Source organism: Stegostoma tigrinum, chromosome 30, assembly GCF_030684315.1.
Source record: "Stegostoma tigrinum isolate sSteTig4 chromosome 30, sSteTig4.hap1, whole genome shotgun sequence".
NCBI lineage: Eukaryota > Metazoa > Chordata > Chondrichthyes > Orectolobiformes > Stegostomatidae > Stegostoma > Stegostoma tigrinum.
This window is the reverse complement of record NC_081383.1, coordinates 29218454-29243106: the sequence shown is the minus strand read 5'-3', so window position 1 is coordinate 29243106 and position 24653 is coordinate 29218454. Positions and strand designations below refer to the sequence as shown.

General features: G+C 47.1%; 1 protein-coding gene across 2 annotated transcripts in view; it reads left to right on the top strand.

The window, feature by feature from the left end:
- Positions 1 to 4168: 4168 nt before the first annotated feature.
- The window catches only part of LOC125465784 (tight junction protein ZO-3-like), a 96632-nt gene continuing 76147 nt past the window's right edge, over positions 4169 to 24653 (top strand). Inside the window, exon 1 of one of the 2 annotated variants that reach the window (XM_048559634.2) lies at positions 4169 to 4313. Coding sequence is in view for 1 of the 2 variants with exons in the window: in XM_048559633.2 (XP_048415590.2) it covers positions 19752 to 19775 (24 nt within the window). In the remaining variant the exon portion in view is untranslated. Of the gene's footprint in view, positions 4314 to 19498; positions 19776 to 24653 lie in introns of those variants that run through there. The other variant, XM_048559633.2, reaches the window with a different exon arrangement.

The window sequence follows — 24653 nt, the reverse complement described above, 5'->3', positions numbered from 1 at the left end:
GGGAGGAAGGGATGGGTGAGAGGAAGAACAGGTTAGGGAGGCAGAGACAGGTTGGACTGGTTTTGGGATGCAGTGGGGGAGGGGAAGAGCTGGGCTGGTTGTGTCGTGCAGTGGGGGGAGGGGATGAACTGGGCTGGTTTTGGGATGCGGTGAGGGAAGGGGAGATTTTGAAGCTGGTGAAGTCCACATTGATGTCATTGGGCTGCAGAGTTCCCAAGCGGAATATGAGTTGCTGTTCCTGCAACCTTCGGGTGGCATCATTGTGGCACTGCAGGAGGCCCATGATGGACATGTCATCTAAAGAATGGGAGGGGGAGTTGAAATGGTTCGCGACTGGGAGGTGCAGTTGTTTATTGCGAACCGAGTGGAGGTGTTCTGCAAAGTGGTCTCTGAACCTTCGCTTGGTTTCCCCAATGTAGAGGAAGCCACACCGGCTACAATGGATACAGTATACCACGTTGGCAATGTGCAGGTGAACATCTGCTTAATATGGAAACTCATCTTGGGGACTGGGATAGGGGTGCGGGAGGTGGTGTGGGGGCAAGTGTAGCACTTCCTGCAGTTGTAGGGGAAGGTGCCGGGTGTGGTGGGGTTGGAGGGCGGTGTGGAGCGAACAAGGGAGTCACAGAGAGAGTGGTCTCTCCGGAAAGCAGACAAGGGTGGGGATGGAAAAATGTCTTGGGTGGTGGGGTCGGATTGTAGATGGCGGAAGTGTCGGAGGATGATGCGTTGTATCCGCAGGTTGGTGGGGTGGTGTGTGAGAACGAAAGGGATCCTCTTTGGGCGATTGTGGCGGGGGCGGGGTGTGAGGGATGTGTTGCGGGAAATGCGGGAGACGCGATCAAGGGCATTCTCGACCACTGTAGGGGGAAAGTTGCGGTCCTTGAAGAACTTGGACATCTGGGATGTGCGGGAGTGGAATGCCTCATCGTGGGAGCAGATGCGGCGGAGGCGGAGGAATTGGGAATAGGGGATGGAATTTTTGCAGGAAGGTGGGTTGGAGGAGGTGTATTCTAGGTAGCTGTGGGAGTCGGTGGGCTTGAAATGGGCATCAGTTACAAGCTGGATATCTCTTTCAAAGAGTGAGCACATGGTGATACACTGAAATAGACCAGTTAATTAAGATGATTAGAGTACAGTGCTATATAATGCTAATGGGTTAATTCCCCCATGCCAAGATTGTTCCTGGGAATAGTTTCTGTGATATGGTGGCACCACGATGAACAACCCTTGGGAACAACGAAGACAGAGAGATTGGCTCCATCTGTGCTCAACGATTTTATAAACAGTATGAGACCATTATTTCAGAGTACAATCCATAACTATACTGTAGGTGTTAGATACAAATAGCACTCAGCTTTTTTTCTGACTAAGATAGCCATCTAGCTCAGTTCTGCAGCCTGCAGAATACATGTGGACATTCAGAAGCATGCAAATTGAGATTGCATCATGCTGCCAGTGGTAATACACAACAAGTCATAGAATTACAGAGGTTCACAATGCAGACAGACCAAAAATCGATTGCTTAGCACAAATTAAGTCTACCATTCCATACATTTCTGACTTACTTTAGCAAGACAAATAAATATGATCCGATATGAAAACATGAAGTGCTGGAGAAACACAGCAGGTCTGGCAGTATCTGTGGTAAGAAAAACAGAGCTGACATGTTAAGTCCAATATGACTGTTCTTTAGAACGCCAGTAGATAGTTGCCAAAGTTCCTTCCCGCTTGCAGCACAAGATTTAAACAAGATTTTTGCTTTGACTTTGCTGACTTCTGCAAATTATGTACTCTTTTATTGATTATACAATCTCCAGTAAGGAATCAGCGAACATAATCTTGGTGGAGTTGATTCTGTGAATTTCAGCAACTTCATCTTGTCTGTGGAGTAATAGTGGCAAGACACCCATAGAGGGAGCCATACTGATTCATAGCATGGAATAAAGAGGAATTGTAACCCGCCTGTACCCATGGTTTCCATTCCAAGCTGTATTGACCCATCTCAGTACAATTTTGAACAAAAAGATTTGAAATCTTTGAATAAACTGTGAACGAAGACAAATCTATAGAAAGCATAAATTATTGCTTCATAATTTTACTCTGAAATAATGGGTGGCTCAGTGGTTAGCACTGCTACCTCACAGCGCCAGGGGGGACCTGGGTTTGATTCCACCCTCAGGCACCTGTCAGTGTGGAGTTTGTACATTCTCCCTGTGTCTGCATAGGTTTCCTCCGGGTGCTCTAGTTTCCTCCCACAGTCCAAAAATGTGTGGGGTAGGTGGATTGGCCGTGCTAAATTGCCCGTAGTGTTCAGGGATGTTTAGGTTAGGGGGTTAGACATGGGGACATTCAGGGGTAGGGGAATGAGTCAAGATGGGATGCTGTTTGGAGGGGTCATGTGGACTTGTTGGGCCGAATGGCCTGTTTATACACTGTAGGGATTCTATGAATATTTTGCTCTGGAAATCTTAAACTTTAAGGATTGTATTCTACCTCATTGCAATCGTTGCTTTGTAATTCTCAATTTTAAAAATTTAATTGATACTTTTTTTTCCCTGGTTTCATCTCAAGATGTAACTTCTGCAGGTCCGTTGGTCAGACAGGCATCAGTTACCGAAGATACTTCTTCCAAGTGGTCGATATCCGTGCATTGAGTCTGGACAAGGCGAGTAACAGGATATTCAATTGTGTGACAGCAGCAGTCAGTCAATCCAAATCCAAAATTATATTTCATATTTGCATACCTGTACTTTCAGCAGGGATCTCACCACTTGATGGAAGTTAAATCCCGTGGCATGGCTTCTGCTTGTGCAGATCAGCTGCCTCAGCACAGACCAGATATAAGAAAGATGATGCTTTCTTAGTCTGTTTGGCTCAGCACACTTTTGATACAGCAGTTAACCATTCAGCCCAGACTGCTGTATTTACCATACACAGCTGAAGGTGACTGCCAGAAGATTTAGCAATGAGGGATCTACCTCAAGCCTTTGGGAGAATGCTAAATGAGTCTGAGTGTGGTCAACATCATTTTGTGATTTGAGGGAAATGGTAAATAACTAAGCAGAGCCAGTTCCCCCTCCTTCACTTGAAAGCTTAACCATTCAAAATATCCCATTTGGAACCACGAGAAGTTGGGAAACCTTGCCCAGGGAAAGGTCGTAAGACAGGGTGGAATGTGTGCAGAGGTGGAAATAGGTCGTACAATTAACTATTATGAAGTTTTAAATGCAATACAAAGACAAACAACATAGGAATGGCACACATAGTGATGAAATTCGGGCTGGATGGAATCAGGCATAACAGAACTGAATTGGCAGGAGCAAAATTGGATATCTACGTTGTGGAAGAGTTTATTTGCAGAGTGTGGAGGGATTGCCTTCTTTTTAGGTAATCCATTGTGGTGAGGATTATTTACTATCTCTCTGGATGGATGATTCTAAGATGGCTGCTGAATCTAATGCACAATCTGCAAACTTTGCCACAAGCAAGGAGGTGCTACTCAGAGGGTCACATGGATGAATTATCTGCAGGTCTGTACACTCCATTCGATGTCTCAACTTCACTTCTGCAGGTTCCAACCAAAATTTTTTAAAGTGTTCACTGCCTCCCAGTATCTTCTCCATTTTGGCCATTTGCCAGTTGGGAAGAGCAGTGCATGCCAAGGGATGTCAAGGATGCTGTGATTGTGGCTGTGTTCAAGAAGAGAGACAAATCCATTTGCACTGACTGCAGGGGAATCTCCTTGCTGTCTAACACAGAGGATCTTCACAAGAATCCTCCAAGTGGCCAAAGAACTCCTTCCAAAGCCACAGTGTGTTTTTTCCTCATTGAGAGGCAAAACATGTAGTCTTAAATGCATGGCAAACCTAAGAAAAACACAATTGGTAAGAATTTCATGATCACCATTTACAAAGACTAGCTTTTCAATTCCAGATATATTAATTGAATTCAAATTTCACCAACTGTTATGTTGGGATTTGAACCCCAATCCCCAGCCTGAGGCTCTGGGATTCATAATTCAGTGACATTACCACTATGCTACTGTCTTCCTCCATTTTTGCCTTTAGCACCACAAAGAGTTAAGCTCTTTGTAAACCTGATACTTAGCTGTAGGGTACTGAGGTGAGAGTTATCCGCCTACTCGTTCACCTAAGAACAGGCGGGCTCTGTCTTTCAGTTGCCTCCAATGGATTGGTGCGTGCTACAAAACTAAGAATGAAGAAAATATTTTATCTACGGTGAGGATTTAAATAGTAAACTGCAGGATTTTCTCACTTTCTACACTTCTACATGTACAGACCATTATCTTGGTGAGTAAAACTGCTACCTTTCAGACTTGGGGAAAAACTTTGAGTCAATGCCTTTCTTTTGGTGATTCTGCCCAGTTTGAATAACCAGAGCAAAGTTGATGCTGATCTTATTTTAGCGCAGTCTTGTAGTTATGTTTTATCACCTATAAAAATTGATCTGCAAAGTGGCATTTTAGTGAATATGTAAAATGAACAAATATTTTGAAGAACATTATGATGATAGTCCAATGAAAGCTTAATGATTTAGTGAAAAGATGTATAAGGTAGATTTCAGATTTTAGCTCCAGCAGTTTGTACTTTTTATTTGATTTATCCTGTACCATCTGTTTAAGATAAACCTGTGGCATTTCATTTTGACATTTTAAATGTGAAAGCAGTTGGCTTATCATAATGTGCTCCATGTCTAATTCCAGAATCAAGTTTTGGTTAAATGATCTTTCGCTGAGTGGAATCTGTACAGCATTTAAAATGTATACGAATGGATTGAAATACTGCAGGTTACAGGCCTGTCAATGGCAGGAGCAATTTGAGACAATGATTCATCAAGCACCGCTTCGCTCAGTAAAGTACATTGAGTAGAGTGTACATTTCTCAAAAGTGTTTTGAGAATCACACATTGAACACACCCAGTGTCAGTCTCTCAATATTATCAGATATGTGTCTCATATACTGGACGTTGAATGGTTCTGTTCTATTAGAAACTTGGATTCAGAATGGCCTGGGTCTTATTTTTAGCTCATGATTTCATAAGGAAGAATGTAATACTGTTTGGTGTTTGTATGAATGCTGCAATTCAAAACACATAACCCATTTCACATACACTGCACCTTCTGTATTCAGTTCCTCTCTCCATAGCTCCTGAAGATGCCAAAGTGCAGCTTATCCCCCAATGCCTCACCTCTTCTTGCTACTGACTATCAGCAGGTTGCTCAACTATGTGTGAAGGAGTGAATGTGGGACTCTGCCCAGAATCTGCTTACACAAACTTTAAAGCAGGAATCAACAGTTAGTCTGAGATAAGAAGGTATAAAGCTGGATGAACATAGCAGGCCAAGCAGCATCAGAGGTGCAGGAAAGCTGACATTTCGGGCCTAGCCCCTTCTTCAGAAGGACCCATTTCTAAAGAAGCGTCTAGGCCTGAAACGTCGGCTTTCCTGCTCCTCTGATGCTTCGTGGCCTGCTATGTTCATCCAGCTCTACACCTTCTTATCTCAGATTCTCCAGCATCTGCAATTCCTACTATCTCATCAACAGTTAGTCAATGAGTTCCCCAAATGTCTCATGTCCAAGGACAGTGCAACTATGTGCCTCACCAGGCATCTGAGCACCTAATTCATTATAGACTAGCATGTGAACCCAGGAAGCTTCTTAATCTATGTGGTTTCATTATTCCCTGGAGCAATCTAGAACCTGTCAATGATTCACTTCTTGGTATTGTGATGGTATCAATGATCAAGTGGTGCTTAAAATAATTGATTAAACTGTAGAGTAAGGAAGATCTTCAAATCTTTTGAAGGTGACATGCAGTTGCTGATATTTCACTGTACAGGTAACAATGTTTGTGATCTTGCAGACTCAAATGCAAGGCAAAAATAAAACACCTAAATTCACCAAGGCTCCTTCAACAGCATCTTCCAAGCCCCTGACTTCTACCATTTGGAAAGACAAGGGCAGCAGATGTATGGGATCACAAGCACCTGCAAATTTCCCTCCCAGGCAAACACCAACCTGGCTAGGAACTAAGTTGCTGTTCCCTAATTGTCAGTGAGTCAATTAAATCACTGACACTGATTTTCAAACTGCTCACACTTCACCCCCACTATACAATTAGCTTGCAAAGGCCCATGATTTCCAATGGCTGAACTGAGCAAGTCATTGACAGCTGAAAAATTCCCATTGATCATATTGGTGGATTAAAAATAACACGAACAGAAGAATTTCATATGGAATATTACAACTTGTGTATATATATTGAATCTTTAACATTGTAAAACATCCCAAGGAATTTCACAAGTGAATTACTGAACAAAATTTGATACCAAACTACCTAAAGAGAAAGTGAAAAGTCAAATGGGTAGATTTTAAAACAGGAAAGAGACTGAAAGGTTCAAGGCTTTGATAGCTGGTGATGGATCAGTTAGGTTTGAGGGTGGCATGAAATGGAAACAGAAGAAGCACAGATATCCCTCAGGGTTTGCTTGGCCAGAGACATTTGTAATGACAGGGAAAACAAGGTCATGAAGGAATTTAATTAAAATTGAGGCATTATCTAATTGGGAACAAATGTAAGTCCATAAGAATAGGGACTATGAGTAAAAAGAATTTTATTTGAATGAAGAATACCTCACTCACGTTGATCATACAAGCCTGTGAGATATCTAGTCTCCCCTAACTTTAAACTCAAGGTGAACATGAGATCAATGAAGTGAGGCACAGCTGAGGGTTTAAGCAGTAGATAGGCTGAGGAGTTCATCTCAGGGTCACATTACCAAGGTTGCCATCTGTCTTGTTCAGCTTTAGATGTTTTCCAGGTAGAGACAGTGGTAAGAAAACTGAGTTGAGTTTAGTCAGGATGGATGATAATAGGTTAATCTTCCTAATGGCTAATTGGAGAAAACTCTTGCTTTTTGATTACTGAATGCCATACATGCTGTCTGATAATTTAGAGACAGAAGAGGGGTTGAGTGAGATGGTAGTGAGTGAGATCTGGTGTCACAAGCATGCATGCTGAAACTCACACTGTTTTTGGTATCCAAGTGTGGAGCTGGATGAACACAGCAGGCCAAGCATTTCTTAAGAGTACAAAAGCTGACGTTTTGGGCCTAGACCCTTCATCAGATGAAGACCCTTTTCTGATGAAGGGTCTAGGCCCAAAACATCAGCTTTTGTGCTCCTAAGATGCTGCTTGGCCTGCTGTGTTCATCCAGCTCCACACTTTGTTATCTCGGATTCTCCAGCATCTGCAGTTCCCATTATCACCGTTTGTGGATAAAGTCACTAAGGGAAGGTATGTAGTTGAAAAATAAATGGAGAATGCTGAAGGTGAGATGGTTTACCAATGTTACAATCACATAGGATGTCAGTTACGACTTTCTTAAGTGTCATTTTTATAGATAATGTGGGTGGACACGTGATTAGAGTGTTTCACTAGAGTTCCAGAGAAAGTGAGCACAGATTTGGCATTCAGCAGCACATTGAAGGACTTGGCAGGAGAGAGGAAGAGGGGATGGGGTGATTATTTACAAAAAAAATCGAAAGAACTACGGATGTTGTAAATCAGAAAGAAAAACAGAAGTTGCTGCAAAAGCATAGCAGGTCTGTCAGCATCTGTAAAGAGAAATCAGGGTTAACGTTTCAGGTCTGGTGACCCTTCCTTAGAACAGTTCTGAGGAAGGGTCATGGTACCCAAAAAGTTAACTCTTGACTTCTCTTCATAGACACTGCCAGACCTGCTGAGTTTTTCCAGAAACTTCTGTTTTTCTTTCTAATAACTTATAAGGATGCAGTCATGGGTCAGACCTTTGTTGGGGGGGTGGTGGGAGTAGACAACTGACGGTAAATTCGAAGAGATTGGGGAAAGCACATGAGAGAAAACCATGAGCAAAATGAAGTAGCATGGGGACCAGGAAATGAAGTCGGGTGGTCAAGGACTAAATCTGAATACTGTCAGAGGCAAAAACAGATGGATCTCAAAGACAAAGTGAGCCTGAAGAAGCCATGAGGAAAGATAAGCAACTTCACAGTTAAGGCAGAGACACACATCAGTGGATATTAAGCCTGGTGACCTAGTTGAAGGAAGGTCAAAGCAGTGGTAACTAAGTGGATGGTGTCAATATTAGTGACAAAGAACAAATTTCTTGCTCTGGAGGAGGCATAAAAGAATTTTTTAAAGGCTTTTTGCAGTTGAGAGGAAAGAAACAGCGAATTATCTTTGCATTCTGGCAATCCTGGAATATTGAGATGTTTTGCCAGATCTGAGTAGGACGTGTAGTGCTGGATGAGGCTGTTCTGATCTGGCAGTGCATGGCTAAACTGATTGTCTGCAAAATCTGTCCAAGTCTGTGAACAAGGTTGAAGACTGCACAAGCATAATGGTGGCAACAAAACCAGCATGTGAGAGCTAATGGCATAAGAATCATTCTCTAAAATTACCAACCACTTAGCTATGCTGTTGTTCCTGCTGAACAAGTCTGACTGCTCAAAGGTTTCTGCTTGACAACCTTGCCTAGAAACTCAGTGCCGCAGCTATCTGAAAACTCTGAATTTTTAAAAGAAGATTAGCATTATTCAAGTATTTTACTGTTTTGAATTCTGGCACTGAATGAAACACTGTTTTGCTAATGAGTGTTGTTTCACTAATTGGGTTGATAAGGGCAGGGAGCTGTGTTATTTTACGCTTTAAATAGTTATGTTTTAAAACTGTGGGAAAAGACAGTGGCTCAGTGGTTAGCACTGCTGTCTTACAGTGGCAGGGACCCATGTTTGATTCCAGCCTCGGGTGACTGTGTGGAGTCTGCACATACTCCCTGTGTCTGTATGGGTTACCTCTCGATGTTTCCTCCCTCAGTCCAGAGATGTGTAGGTTAGGTGAATTGGCTATACTAAATTGCCCATAGTGTCTAGGATGGGAAATGCAAAGATAAGGTAGCGGGTGGCTTTGAGTGGCCTGCTGTTCTGAGAGTCGGTGTGCACTCAATAGGCTGAATGGCCTGCCTCCACACTGTAGGGATTTTATGATTACCTGTCAATTTTCCACCACAAGATCTCACAGTCAGTCTAAAAGTTTTATAGACCTTGATTATGATTCATCTAATTTTCTTAGCTCTACAAATATTCAAAGATAAATTGCACTTCTTATTGCGGACTCAAATCACAGAAACAAGGTTATGTTTGTTTAACCTTTTCCCAAACACAAGCCATTTCAAAGTGTTTAGCAGCTGATTAAGTATTTTTAGAAGTATTGCCACTATGATATTGTAAGAGCAAGACAGATTTTTGGATCATGCTGAGGTCCAATTATGACAGACGTGCTTTTTTAACTGATCACCTGAGGGCTAAATACTGGAAAAGACACAGGAGAGAACTGCCAAGGTCGGCTTTGAAAGATGAGAAGGTTAATAGGATCGAGAGGGTTAAGGGGACCTTGAAGTCCCAGTTGAAAAATGGGACTTCAGCCAATGCAGCACTCCCATGGTTGTGCACTGAAGTGCCAACCTGCAGTTTACGTTGAAGTCTCTGGACTGCAAATTTAACCAAGAAGCTACTGACTCAGAGTGTGATTGGAGTGTAGGGCATGATTACCATCTTGCATGAACCAAGAAGGTGTGGGTTTAACCCTGATTCATTTTAATTCAACTATGGAGTCTATTTTAGTCAAGCCAAAACCCATTCTTTTTGAAAAACCACACTAGCTCTTGCTACCAGTGATAATTGGATCATGGGTGAGTGACTGTTCCTCACCTCTAACCCAAGGGCATTGATAGAAAAGGCAGCAACCCAGCTACTAGCACAGCGCAAAGTGCACTAACATGCTGTATTGCAGCACCAACACAGTATGTTGCATTAACAGTTGCAGCACTGCCACATTATGTTACACTAATATATTGCATTATAGTACTATTACACTGTATTACAACACAAATACTTAGTGTTTTAGCACTAAAATTAAAGTGCTTACACCACATTTTAGCAGTACACAATGCATTGCAACACTAACAGTATATTGCAGAATGTGGTGTTATTACACAAATACAGTTAAGAACATAAAAACTAGGAGGAGTAGGCAATTCAGCCCCTTGAGCCTGGCCTGCATTTTAATACGATCAAGATTGATCCCATCTTGCCCTCAACTCTGCTTTCCTGCCCGTGCTCTCTAATACTTTAACCTAATTACTGGATTACTAATTAAAAACCTGTAACCTTAAACTTACTCAAAGACCTACTGCGAGGCAATAAATTACATATATAGATTTACAGCAGTAGTACCTGCATTGCAGCAATAACACTGTAACAGTGCTAGTGCTCCATTTCGTCATTAACTCTCCATTACATCTGCAACACACTACACTACAGCACTAATATACTGTGTTACAGCACTGTCACACTGCAGCCTGAATTTGAGGCCACACCTCTAAACAAAACTCAAAAATTCAGACTGAGTGGTGAAGATTCTGTGCTTGTTGCCATGCTGCTGCCAAAATATCAGTTGGCAGTTCACTACCATCTTTTCAAGGACAGTCGGGGATGGGCAACAAACGCTGCCAGCCAATGACTCCCAGATCTTGAAAGCATTTCAAAAACTGATGTTGCACCACCGTAATACAGTCTTTTACAGCACAGGTATATAAATACAGTTTATTATTACAACAACCTGCACTTATATGGCATCTTTAATATAGTTAAGCACTGCACAAGATTATTATCAGACAAAATTCAGAGCACTAAACACAGCACTAATAAATTTATACTGGACAATTATACTAGCTTAATGACACAGCAATAGCAACAATTGAAGATCTGAGTTCTGGTGAAAAGTTGTTGGCATGAAAGTGTGCTGGATTTTCAATGCTAGGTTGATCTCAACACCCAGTTGGAATCCAGTACCACCCTGTGCCTGTGTCACTCTAAAGGTGTGATTTTTAAATGTAAGTGACCTAACTAGTCACGAGTAGAGTAGACGCTGAGTGTCTCCTGGAGGAAAGAGCTGCCTGCTTGATGCCAGTGATAAAGGCAGGTGTCAGTCATAGTTAGGAGCTGCAAGTTAGGCTTGCTGATTGGAGCATACAGCTCCTAGTAAGGCCATAGGAGGTGGAATGAGCAACCTTAAAGAACAAAGTCAGGTCCCTGTGCTTGTAACAGAGGTAGCTGAGCCCAAATATCTGTTTTGGAGACAGCTGCAGAAATACTTCAGTTCCACAGTGAACATGACAACTATGTGCTGATGCAAACAAGACAGTTCTGGATTGTCAGGTAGAGAATTGAAAACTGCATTCAGAAACAGCCAGGCTCCTTAACATTGTCCTGAAGGAGCTTAAAGAATTATTAATTTGAAACTGTCTGGAGACATTCGGATTCTGAAATGACCTTTGGGACCATGATTTTCAAAGCTCATCTACATTGAGTCCTCACCTCACCAGATCTTGATCATGTTGCCCTTTGAATAACCTGACTGTTGCTTTTGTCTCTTTGCAGATGCCGTTAGCCGTACTCTGAGAGAGTAGTGGATCAACCATGATCTCATTGATTGGTAGATCAGATTCAGTACGGAGGAAGGAAATAGTTTTCTTCTCTTCCTGCATTCCTACGTAAATGCAGATTCTTGCTCCTCACTTTTACTTTCACCAGCTTTAGGCTATTTCATGCAAAATTCACGATAGTCCCAGAGGGCTGCTGTCCATTAAGAGAGAGCCAACTGGTGATGGTTTAACCTGAGGTCATGACACCTCTCGCAAGGGGAGAGGTTAAGAAGGAAGACCCTTTATGGTAAACTCAGCTAGTGCAGGTATTGAACCCACACTGTTGCTGGTACTCTACATCACAAACCAGCTTTCCAGCCAACTAAGCTTATCGACCCAGTTGCCATATAACTTAGGACACACATTGGTTGCGGGAGGGATGATATGTGGAGGATCTACATCATGGAAAGATTTGAAAACAAGAAAACAGCATGACTTAACCAGAAGCCAACATTCATTAGTGAGTTTTGAGAAGATTTGTAGCTCAGGTTGAGTTTCTGGATGTGAGTTTGCTCGCTGAGCTGGAAGGTTAGTTTTCAGATGTTTCGTCACCGCGGTTCTCCAACCAGCGTACTCCCTCCTAAGCTCCTCGACGTTCTCTGGGGTCAACAGAGTCGTGTTGAGCTTCCACGTCCCCTTGCCGGCCGGCTGGTCATCCTGTAAGTGACAGTCGGCCAGCAGGAGGCAGTGGTCAGAGAAGAACACCGGCTTGACGCCGGCGGACATGACTGAGAATGCCCGTGACACAAACAGGAAGTCTATCATTGAGTGAATAGACCTGTCTGGCCGCGACCAGGTATACCTCCGCTGCGCTCCGTCTGCAGGGGTGCTGAAGACATTGAGCAGCTTGGCGTCCTTCACCGTGCCCAACAGGAATCTGGACATGACGTCCAGTTGACTCCCCACACCCGCTGTCCCCACGCCGGATCTTCCATCTGTATCAATGATGCAGTTGAAGTCTCCGCCTAGGATGACCGGTCTGGACGTAGCCAGCAGGGGTGGAAGCTGCTGCAGGATGGCCAACCGCTCACTCCGTACCACTGGGGCGTACACGTTGATCAGCCTCAGGGGAGCGTTCCTGTAGGTGACGTCAGCCACTAGGAGTCGCCCCCCCCCCTCACCACCTCCTGAACTTGAGGGATGGATAAGTTGCGCCCCCGCAGCAGAATAGCCAGGCCCGAGGAGTGACAGTTGTTACCCTCCGACCAGATTGAAGGCCCACAGGTCCAGGCGCCGGACCATTTCCCGTACCTGCCGAGGTGCGGTATCCCGCACTCCTGCAGAAACAGGAGGTCCGCCTTGATGGTGGTCAGGTAGGCCAACGTGGACACACATCTTGCGGTGGACTTGACGCTGCGCACATTAATGCTCGCAACTCATACCCCCATTGTGGGCAGTGACTGCAGTACCCTCCCCAAGTCCAAGGTCCAGTCCCTCCATCTGTCCCTTCATGCCCATTGCCCGGGCTAACTGCTGGATGCTCTCTGGGCTCAGGAAACCATCCGTGCTGCCTTCCAGGTGGCATTCCCCTTTCGAGGGTACGGAGGCAGGAGAGTCCGGCTCTGGGTCAGGCTGGGGACGCGCTGTTTCCTCCTTCCTGCCTGGAAGTTCCGGGGGGCCCTCCAGTGCCCCAGCGGCACGTGACTGGGTGTCAGAAGGAGCCTCAGGACCTGGGACGTCACCCCGTCACGGGGTGCTGCTTTCCTTCTCCCTTGAGATCTTTAGCTTCTGCTTCGGGCGGGTCCTCTCCGAATCTCCCTTGTCAGAGGAGCTCTTATAGCCCCCCTGTAGCTGCCTCTTCCCGCCTGATGGTTGCGGTTGCTGGGCCTGCCGACGCACCTTCCTTCTCGCTTTCCGGACCGTCGTCCACTCCCCTGGGTCTCCTGTCACTGCCTCCATCGACTCCGGGTTGTCGGGGGGGATCGGAGCCTGCAGGGGTGCTTTGCTGGCCTTGGGCCCATTCTGCGAGGCTGGGCCCTCCTGCTCGACCTGGCCCTCGTGCACATTAGTGGGGTCCTTGCAGGGCCCTGGTGCCTTCCTCTCCTCCGGGGGGGCTGGCCCCGCATTGCCCCTGCCGGCGACCTGGGCGTAGGTGGTCCCCCGCCGTGGGCATGCCCGATAGAGGTGGCCCGCTTCCCCGCAAAGGTTGCAGCTTTTCTCTCGTGGGCAATCCTTTGCAAGGTGTCCCTCCTCCCTGCAGATGGTGGCTTTGCAGTCGGCCGCCACGTGACCTGACCTACCACAGGCATGGCAGACTTTAGGTTGCCCTGCATAGGTCAGGTAGCCCCTGCTCCCGCCGATCGCGAAGCTGGACGGTGGGTGTACAATGTTCCCGTCCGCGCCCATCCTCAGCGTCACCTTGACCTGCCTCTTACTCGTCCAGATGCCAAAGGGGTCCATGATGTCAGTTAGGTCACCTTCCACCTTCACATACCTTCCGAGGAAGGTCAGGATATCAACTGCTGGCACATGCGGGTTGTACATGTGTACAGTCACCATACGGCTCCTCTGTGCTGGCATCACAAACAGTGGGACAGCGGTCAATACAGAGAGGGGGCCCCCACCTCCTTTCTCCTTGAAAACCTCCAGGAAGCGCTCGCAAAGCTTGACACTCCTGAAGGTTACATCGTAAAAACCTCCTCCAGGGAAATCCTGCAGGCAGTAAATGTCCGCAGCAGCGAACCCACAACAGTCCAACAGGACCCTCTTCACGAAGAAGGTGCGGTCCACAGGTGCACCTTCATCCACCTTCTTCACGGAAACACGGATGGTGTTCCGGATCCCCTGACCTGGGGCACGAGCACTTGCCGTAGGCATCATTGCAGGTTGGCTGCTCCCCTGAACCAGCGTTAGGCCGAAGCCAGCATTAAGATCCACTGGTCGCAAGGGGGCACAGCCAACCTGACATCCTCCTTTCACCTCCAACACAGCACTCTCCTCCTCTCGGTCCACAAAAGAGTGGGTCTTTATTTTGTTCCAGATGTAAGCTGGTTCACTCCCCACACCCACAACCTGGAGTTGATGGAGGCGGCAACAGGTGTCCCAGGGGAGTGGACGACGGTCCGGAAAGCGAGGAGGAAGGTGCGTCGGTGGGCCCAGGAACCGCAACCATCAGGCGGGAAGAGGCAGCTACAGGGGGGCTATAAGAGCTCCTCTGACGAGGGGGATTCGGAGACGGCCCGCCCGAAGCAGAAGTTAAAGATCTCGAGGGGGAAGGAAAACAGCACCCCGCTTCCAGGTGACGGGAGGCGTCCTGAGGCTCCCTCCGACACCCAGTCACATGCCGCTGGGGCACTGGAGGGCCCCCCGGAACTTCCAGGCAGGAAGGAGGAAACAGTGCATCCCCAGCCTGACCCAGAGCCGGACTCTCCTGCCTCCGCACCCCTGTCGGGGGGATGCCGCCTGGAAGGCAGCACGGACGGTTTCTTGTGCCCGGAGAGCGTCCAGCGGTTAGCCCAGGCAATGGGCATGAAGGGACAGATGGAGGGGCTGGACCTTGGACTTGGGGAGGGTACTGCAGTCACTGCCCACAATGGGGGTACGAGTTGCGAGCAGTAATGTGCGCAGCGTCAAGTCCACTGCAAGATGTGTGTCCACGTTGGCCGACCTGACCACCATCAAGGCAGACCTCCTGTTTCTGCAGGAGTGCGGGATACCGCACCTCGGCAGGTACAGGAAATGGTCCGGCGCCTGGACCTGTGGGCCTTCGATCTGGGCGGGGGGTAATGACTGTCGCTCCTTGGGCCTGGCTATTCTGCTGCGGGGGCGCGACTTCACCATCTCTCAAGTTCAGGAGGTGGTGGGGGGGCGCCTCCTAGTGGCTGACGTCACCTACAGGAACGCTCTGCTGAGGCTGATCAACGTGTACGCCCCAGCGGTACGGAGTGAGCGGTTGGCCGTCCTCCAGCGGTTTCCACCCCTGCTGGCTACGTCCAGGCCGGTCATCCTAGGCGGAGACTTCAACTGCATCAGCGGGTGTGGGGAGTCAACTGGACGTCACGTCCAGATTCCTGATGGGCACGGTGAAGGACGCCAAGCTGCTAGACGTCTTCAGCACCCCTGCAGACGGATCGCAGCGGAGGTACACCTGGTTGCGGCCAGACGGGTCTATTCACTCAAGGATAGACTTCCTGTTTGTGTCACAGGCATTCTCGGTCAGGTCCACCGGCGTCGAGCCGGTGTACTTCTCTGACCACTGCCTCCTGCTGGCTGACTGTCACTTACAGGACCACCAGCCGGCCGGCAAGGGGACATGGAAGCTCAACATGACTCTGTTGACCCCAGAGAACGTCGAGGAGCTTAAAAGGGAGTACGCCGGTTGGAGAACCATGAAACCCCTCTTTGAGTCTCCAGGCGACTGGTGGGAGACGGTGAAGGAGAACATCAAGAGGTTCTTTGTCCTCAAGGGTGTTCGGAAGGCGAGAGAGAGGCAGGGAAAGCTGTCGCGACTCCAGAAAAGGGTGCAGAACCTGCTCCTTCTGCAGTTGATGGGGGTTGATGTCACGGAGGACCTCTGCGAGGTGAGGGGCCAGCAAGCCTCACTCTTCGCCGCGGAGGCCTCCAGGATAATCTTCCGGTCCAGGATTTGCTCTGTGGAGCAGGACGAGACGTGCTCGCGTTTCTTCTTTCAGAAGGTGCACAAAGAGAGCTCTGTGCTTAGGTGGCTGAAGGAGGACGACAGCTCGGTGACGTCGTCTCGGCCCGACATTTTGAGGATCAGCAGATCCTTCTATGCTGGACTGTACGACACGAAGCCCACGGACAGCATGGCCTCCGAGTCGTTCCTGTCGTCTATCACGGAGGTCTTAGATGACGGCACGAGGGAGTGGCTGGACTGGCCGATATCCCTGGACGAGCTGACCAGAGCTGTCAAGTCCTTGGAGAGGAATAGGACTCCCAGGAGCGACGGCTTACTGGTCGAGCTGTATTCCGCTCTGTGGGACCTGGTCGGCCAGGACCTGCTGGAGTTCTATGATAGTGCATTTCAGGCAGGGGAAATGTGCAAGTCCATGAGGAAGGGCATCATCACCCTCATTTACAAGAGGAAGGGGGAGAGGGAAGAAATTAAGAATTGGCGTCCCATTTCACTATTGAACGTGGACTACAAAATCCTGGCCAAGGTCATAGCCAACCGGGTCAGGTCTGTCCTGGAGTCGGTGATTCACCCTGACCAAACCTGTGCTGTGCCAGGCAGGAAGATCGCTGAGAGCCTCGCGCTCATCAGGGATACGATCACCTACGTACAGGACAGGGGGGTGGACACCTGCCTCGTCAGCCTGGACCAGGAGAAGGCCTTTGACAGGGTCTCTCATGCTTACATGAGGGACGTCCTCTCCAAATTGGGGTTCGGGGAGGGCATCCGCAGTTGGATCCGGCTGCTCTACACCAGCATCATTAGCGCAGTCTCAATCAACAGGTGGGAATCGGACAGTTTTCCTGTCAGATCTGGAGTCAGGCAGGGCTGCCCGCTCTCTCCTGCCTTGCTCATGTGTTGTGTGGAGCCCTTCGCCGCAGTGAGCCTGAAGGGCGTGACTATCCCAGGCAGCGGAGGCCTTCAGGTCAAGACCTCCCTGTACATGGACGATGTCGCCGTCTGCTGCACCGATCGTCGGTCGGTGAGTCGACTATTGGACATCTGCGGCCAGTTTGAACTGGCCTCGGGTGCCAAAGTCAATAGGGGTAAGAGTGAGGTCATGTTCTTCGGGAACTGGGACGACCGCTCCTTCATCCCCTTCACCGTCAGGACAGACTACCTGAAGGTGCTGGGTGTTTGGTTTGGTGAAGCTGGGGCGTGCACTAAGACTTGGGAGGAGCGTATCACCAAATTGAAGCAGAAGCTGGGTAGGCGGACGCTCCGGTCCCTCTCCGCGGGTAAGAACCTGGCTGTCAGGTGCGAGGGGCTTTCGGTACTGTTGCATGTGGCGCAGGCTTGGCCTATTCCCTGGACCTGCGCCACTGCGGTCACCCAGGCCATCTTCCACTTCATTTGGGGGTCGAGGATGGACCGGGTCCGCAGGGACACCATGTACGAAGATCTGGAAAATAGGGGAAAGGGCGTACCGAACGCCACCCTCGCCCTGATGGCTACTTTTGTGTGCAGCTGCATCAAGCTGTGCGTAGATCCTCAGTACGCAAATACCAAGTGTCACTACTTACTGAGGTTCTACCTGTCCCCGGTGTTGCGAAGGATGGGCCTGGCCTCGTTGCCGCGGAACGCTCCGAGTAGTTGGACCGTCCCGTACCACCTGTCCTTCGTGGAGAAATTTTTGAAACGAAACCTTTGACCACAAGGCCGTCAGGCAGAGGTCAGCACGTAGTATCCTCAAGACCCTTCGGGAAAAGGAGAGGGTGGATCCCGTTGTGTGGTTCCCCACGCAGACTGCCAAAGTCGTTTGGCAGAATGCCTCATCGCCAGAACTTTCAAACAAGCACAAGGACATTGCTTGGCTGGCGATGAGAGGGGCTCTGCCAGTGAGATCGTTTATGCATGCCCGGAATCTCTGCGCCACCGCACACTGCCCTCGAGGTGGCTATGGGAGGGACGAGACTGTCGATCACCTCCTTCTGGAGTGTGCCTATGCACAGGAGGTCTGGAGGGGGATGCAGTGGTATTTGTCGAGGTTCGTCCCGAGCAGCTCCGTGACGTGGGACTCCATGCTCCACGGGCTGTTTCCTGGGACGCACACTGAGACCAACATCAACTGCGCCGGGAGGACCATCAATGCGGTGAAAGACGCTCTTTGGTCTGCCCGCAACTTGCTGGTCTGCCAGCTGAAAGAACTGACCCCGACCGAGTGTTGCAGACTGGCGCACTCCAAGGTCCAGGACTACGTGCTGAGGGACGCGCTAAAACTTGGGGCAGCCGCCGCCAAAGCGCGGTGGGGAAAGACCACCGTATGAAACCCCTCGTCCAGAATAGAAAAAAGGGCCCTATCTGGTAACTGGGCCCAGCTGGCGCCTTCCCCAACTGGTCAGGGGACCAACAGGGACTGTGCGGGGAGACGACTGCCGGGGTGTTTTCTTCGCTTTGTTTTTTTTTCCTTCTTTGTTTTTTTCCTTTAGTTGGTGTATGTACTCCCTGGGTACCCGGAGCGGCTTGCATGACTGGGTAGGTGTGTAAATATGTTTTATTTTTTGTACATCTTATGAATAAAGTATATTTTTCAAATAAAAAAAAGTGATGAAACGTCTGAAAACTAACCTTCCAGCCCAGCGAGCAAACTCACATCCATCCGCCAACGTTCATTGGCAGGCATAGGGGCAATGGGTGAACTGTTGTCCAATGGGGGCATAGCGGCATTTTGGATGACTTTGGGTGGAAAAGGGAGGCTAACTGAAATGCATTAGAATAGTTATTTCTGGAGGTAAAGGTGTCAATGAGAATTTCAGCAACAGAAATATTTTCTCGTCAACCTGTCCAAAGATATTGTTACACATCTTTGGAACAAGTGGGATCCAAACCTGAGCCTCCTGGTTCAAAGGTATGGACACTATATGGACTGGGTAGGGAGCCCTTTCCAGCAGCAGATCTGTGTTTAAGTGGATGCATTCACCTGCTGGCCTGTTACGTGAAGCTATCCTAGATTTTAAACGAGTGAATCTCGCATTGAGAACTGGAGCCAGTAGAAACAAATGGAAATGAAACAGTTTAGTAACTTTAGTCTGTGTGTACAGAGAATTATGGCATGTCTGTATCAAACTTGGTATGCAAGGGGCACCTCCCTCATACCAACCAGTTAATGTTTGATGGCGTTTATAATTCCTCTGGGCTAGGAAACTTTCCAGATGCTTGGATAATTGGTGTGACTGTGTTTCTCCATTTATGTCTGTAATTTTGGAATGTTGTCTAAATTGAGGGCCCTGGTGCAGCATGTATAATAGGCCTCAAATTTCAAAACCCAAAACAATAGCTGCGTTTACCTGAGGTTGTGCTGTTGCTGTGTCATTACTGGGCGGGGGCAGAAGTAGGCTGTGGGCTGTCAGCTCAGCAGGTTTCACTACTTTGTGGTTAAAGGTGCAGGTGTAATTTACCAGCGTGGAATTTGCTGCTCATTCTTTAACCCGGAACTATTGAATACACCTCAAGCACAATCTCCACCCTCTTCGAAAGCAGGAGTGGCAAATAAGTTACCTAAATATCGGGAAACACAATCAGGAGGACGGAGAGAAACCGAGTCAGGAAATATGAGAAGATAATTGCAAAATGGCTGTCAGATTTCAAGAACCGGTAAGCATAACTGTGAATATACTGTACCGGTTAAAGTTTAGCACTGCAGGGACTGCAGGCTTAAATCAAAATGATACAACCTGTTAACTCACAGTGACAGATACACAAATCTCTGCTGTCCAGTGATTGTGTTAAAGTGACTGTACATACGAACCTGACAGACCACATAAGGCATCGTTTGTGAAATAAAAATAAAAGATAGAGACAAAAGAACGGGGAGGGTTTCAATGCATTGTCACAAAACTCAGACGACCAAATCTGTACAAACAAAAGTAAGGAAATGGGTCTTAGTAATTGAGTGGGTGTTGCATTGATAGAGGTGCCATCTTTGAACTGAGATGTTTAATTGTGCCTCTATCTTCCTGCTCAGGGCAGGATCTCGTGGCTTTCATAATAGATTAAGCTGATCCAGACTGTTTCTAACCTCAACATCTTATTTGAAGTTGATCTGAGCTTCTGACCACTATCTCAATATCAAGACCAGTCGGTTCCACCTGTATAATAGTCATCTCTTGTCCACATTTTAACTGAAACCCTCATACATGCTTTGTTCCTTCCCATATTCATCTGTTCCAATGTTCTCCCAACTTCCATTCTCCATAAACCTCCACTCAAAACTCTGCCATCTGTGTCACCACTTTCCACCAACGCCTTCTTCCATCACCCTATGTTTGCTGACCTACATTAACCCTTGTTTTACCAATAAATCAAATTAAAAATGATAAATCTTATGTTCCAATCCATCCATGACCTCGTCACCTCTACCTCTGTCACCGCTTCCAACCTTACAGCCCTCCAACAATGTTCTGTTCTACCAATCTGTTTTATTTTAAGGAAACTTAACTTCTTCCACACAATGAGTGCCAGCCCTGCCTTCAGCTGCTGAGGCTCTCAACTGTGGAGAGTTCTCCCTAAACTTTTCCCTTTGCGTCTCTCTCTCTCGACCTCCTTCATGATGCTGGGAAACTATCGGACAAAATTCTGAAGGATAGGATTGGTCTTCACTTAGAGGGGCACCGTGGCCCAGTGGTTCGCACTGCTGTCTCGCAGCACTGAGGACGCAGGTTCAGTTCTTCCCTCCGATGACTGTCTGTGCAGAGTTTGCACATTGTCCCTGTGACTGCATGGGTTTTGTGCCACTGGCCACAGATGTGCAGGTTAGGTGGACTGGCCATGCTAAATTGCCCATAGTGTCCAGGGCAGTGTAGGCTACTTAGAATGGCCATGGGAAATGCAGGGTTACGAGGATAGGATAAGTGGGGATGGATCTGGATGGAATGCTCTTTGGATGATCATTGTGGACTGAATGGCCTGCTTCCACACTGTACAGATTCCTCAGGCAAGGTTTGATCAGGGATTGCCAACCTGGCTTTTTAAGAGAGAGGTAATGCCTAACAAATTTGATTTAATTTTTTGAGGAGCTGTCCAAGTTAATGGGTTAGGGTAATGCTGTTGATGTAGTTTGTATGGATTTTTGAAAAACCTTTAACAAGGTCCCATGGGGAGACTGTTAACGAAGGTAAAAACACATGGGATCCAAAGTAACTTGGCAAGTTTAATCCAAAATTAGTTTTGTGCTAGGAGATAAAGTGTGGTGGAGAAGGCTGTTTGATTTGATTTGATTTATTATTTTCACATGAACTTCATTACAGTGAAAAGTTTTGTTTTGTGTGCATTAGTGGCAGATCATACCATACAAAGTGAGTTAGCATAATAGAACAGAGCAAGTAATAAAATGGTGTGGCTGCAGAGAAGGTACACAGAGAACGAGATCAAGATTAAATTTAAAATTTGAGAAGTCCATTCAGAAGTCTAATAACAGCAGTGAAGAAGCTGTTCTTGAATCTCTTCCTACGTGTATGCTAACTTCTTTGTCTTCTGAGGGGGTCTTTGATTATGTTGGCTGCTTTCCCAAGGCAGTGAAAAGTATGGATGGAAGGCTGGCTTGCATGACCGACTGGGCTGTGTTCATGACTCTCAGCTGTGACTGGGATGCATCCAGATAGGATACTTTCTATGGTGCATCTATAAAAATTGGTAAGAGTCCTTGTGAACATGCTGAACTTCTTTAGCCTCCTGAAGAAGTAAAGACATTGTTGTGCTTTCTTGACCATTGTGTTGACATGTATGGACCAAGTTAGATTGTTGGTGATCATCACTAGTAGGAATTTGATGCTCTCAACCATCTCCACCTCAGCACCATTGATACAGACAGGGCCATGCCCTCCACTCTGTCTCCTAAAGTCAATGACCACCTCCTTCATTTTGCTGACCTTGGAGAGAGTGTTGTCTTTACACCATGCTGCTAAGCATTCAATCTCCTTCCTGTATTCTGCATGTTGTTGTTTGAAATCCACCCTACAACAGTTTGAGACTAGAGGCTGGTGTCCAGTGACTTACCGTAGGAATCAGTGCCAATGTTCCTAATATGTATAAACGATATAGAAGAAGATGTGGGTGCATGATAAATTCCACGGAAGGATGACACATGGGTAGTTGACAGTGAAGAAGGAGGACTTGGGTTGCAGGAGGATATGGACAGACAAGTCACATGGGCAGATTAGTGGAAGAGGATTTACCATTGGTAAATGCACTTTGGAAGTAGGAAAAAGACAAAGGAGTAGTCAAATGAAAGGCAGGACACCAGAAGCTGAAAGGAACAGCGGGGAACTTGGAGTATGGACACCTGCCTTTGTCAGCAATGGCATAGATTATAAGGGCAGGAATGTTTTATTGGAGCTGTTGAGGATTTTGGTTAGACCACAGCTGCAGTGCTGTGTGTAGTTCGGGTCGCCACACAATAAGAAGGATGTGATCACGGTGGAGGGGTGCAAAAGAGATTCACCAGGATGTTGCCTGAGTAGTTTAACGATGAAAAGAAGCTGGATAAGCTCAGTATTTTGTTTTAAGAGCAGAGAAAGCCAAGAGGGAACCTGATTGAGTAGTATAAGATTAAGGGGCATGGACAGGGTGGATAGAAATCAGCTATTCCCTTTAGCTGAAGTTTCAAGAACAAGGGGGCACACTTTTAAGATGAAAGGCAGGAGGTTTAGAGGGGATTTGAGGAAAACATTTTTCACTCAGCAGAGAAGAAGCTGTTCTTAAATGTATTATTACGTGTACGCTAATTTTTATGTCTTCTACCCAACAGAAGAAGGTGAAAGAGAGTATAACCATGGTGGGGGGGAGGGGTCTTTGATTATGTTGGTTTCTTTTCCAAGGCAGTGGGCAGTATAGATGAAATCAATGGATTTGCTGATGAGCAGCACAGTGGCTCAGTGGTTAGCACTGTTGCCTCAGTGCCAGTGACCTGGGTTCAAATCCACCCTTGGGCAACTGTCTGTGTGGAGTTTGCACATTCTCCCCATGTCTGCGTGGGTTTCCTCCAGATGCTCTGATTTCCTCCCACAGTCCAAAGATGTGCAGGTTAGGTGGATTGGCCGTGCTAAACTATAGGGGGATTCGTCTGAGTGGGATGCTTTGAGAGTCAGTGTGGACTTGTGGGGCAGAAGGGCCTGTTTCCACACTGTAGGGATTCTATGATCTATGACTGGGCTGTGTTTGTGACTCTGTGCAGTTCCAGGATGCATCTGGATAGTGGGAATCTGGAATGCATTGTCTTAAAAAGTACTTGGATAAACACTGGAAATGCCACAATAAGGGGTCAAGTTCTGGAAAATGGGAGTCATGTAAATTTAGGATTTTTTTTGTCGGTATAGACTCAGTTGATCAAAGGCCCTCTCCTGTATGTATGATTCTGCAGTGCTGCTTAAGTCCCACTTCTATCCGAACTTCTTTTTTAGTTAGTCTCAAATTATCAACATTTTTAAAATTTTGAGGGAATTAAGCTGATTAAACTCTTACCAGTGCATTGAAACATTTATGTCAAAGGTGCTACACAAATGCAGGCTGTTGTTGCTATTCCTGAAAGGCGTGAGGGGCAGTCTCCTCAGCTGAACCCAATGGTTGACTGGGAGCTGCTAAAAATTTGTGGTTATCAGTGAAATACTGATAGGAATCAGAGTTCACATCAAAATCAAGATTAGGAGGTTGTGTTGCTGGCAGGCCTACAGCAATGCACATTGGGGCAAAACTGTGGGCTGATGACTTCAGAAGGAAACTGCAGCTAAGCGGCCTCCATTCAGTGCCATTGTGCATCGGCATCAAACTTGAGCGACTTGCTTTGAGCTGAGAAGAATTTGGTGACTGTCCCACTTTTCAAACAAGCACTGGTTTATAATTGATCGTCCCATTCATCTGATTGGTTAAAGTCAGAGGCTGCCAGGTTTACAAATGTCTCATTTAATCATAATTGCAGCACATGTTGTCACTTTAAGAGTCACCTGAAATAACTTCACGTAGGCCAGTATCATATCGCCAAGTCAGTCTTTAATTAACATGTAGAAAGCCCTTGACATTGATCCATCTTCTTCAGGGTCAGCTCGGAGTGAAGCAGATGACTGACACTCCTGTTTACATCTGTCAGCAAGGGCTGTCTGATTGGACCAGGTTAACAGACCCAGTTGGGGAGCTCAAACTCTATGGGTTCCACCTGGCTGACCTCACTACAATCTTTACATCCGTCCCCCTCCAAATCTGAGGGCAGAGGCCAGTATATTTTTGTAGCTTTTCCTGTGGCTTTTTAGCACAGGGTCAGGTTCCTCTGACACCGGTGGTGTGTAACACATAGTAGCTTGCCTCTAGCAGCCAGAGCAACCTGGAAGAAATTAATCTCTTCTTCAGGTGTCAAAGGCTTTGAGGCAGCAACATCTGTTGTGTCCGTCTCCAGTTCCGAGGTATCTTCAACACTTGACGGAGAGGGAGAACCCACGGGTTCTGTAATAGCTGGAAAGGCTATCCAGGTGTCAGGCACGTTTT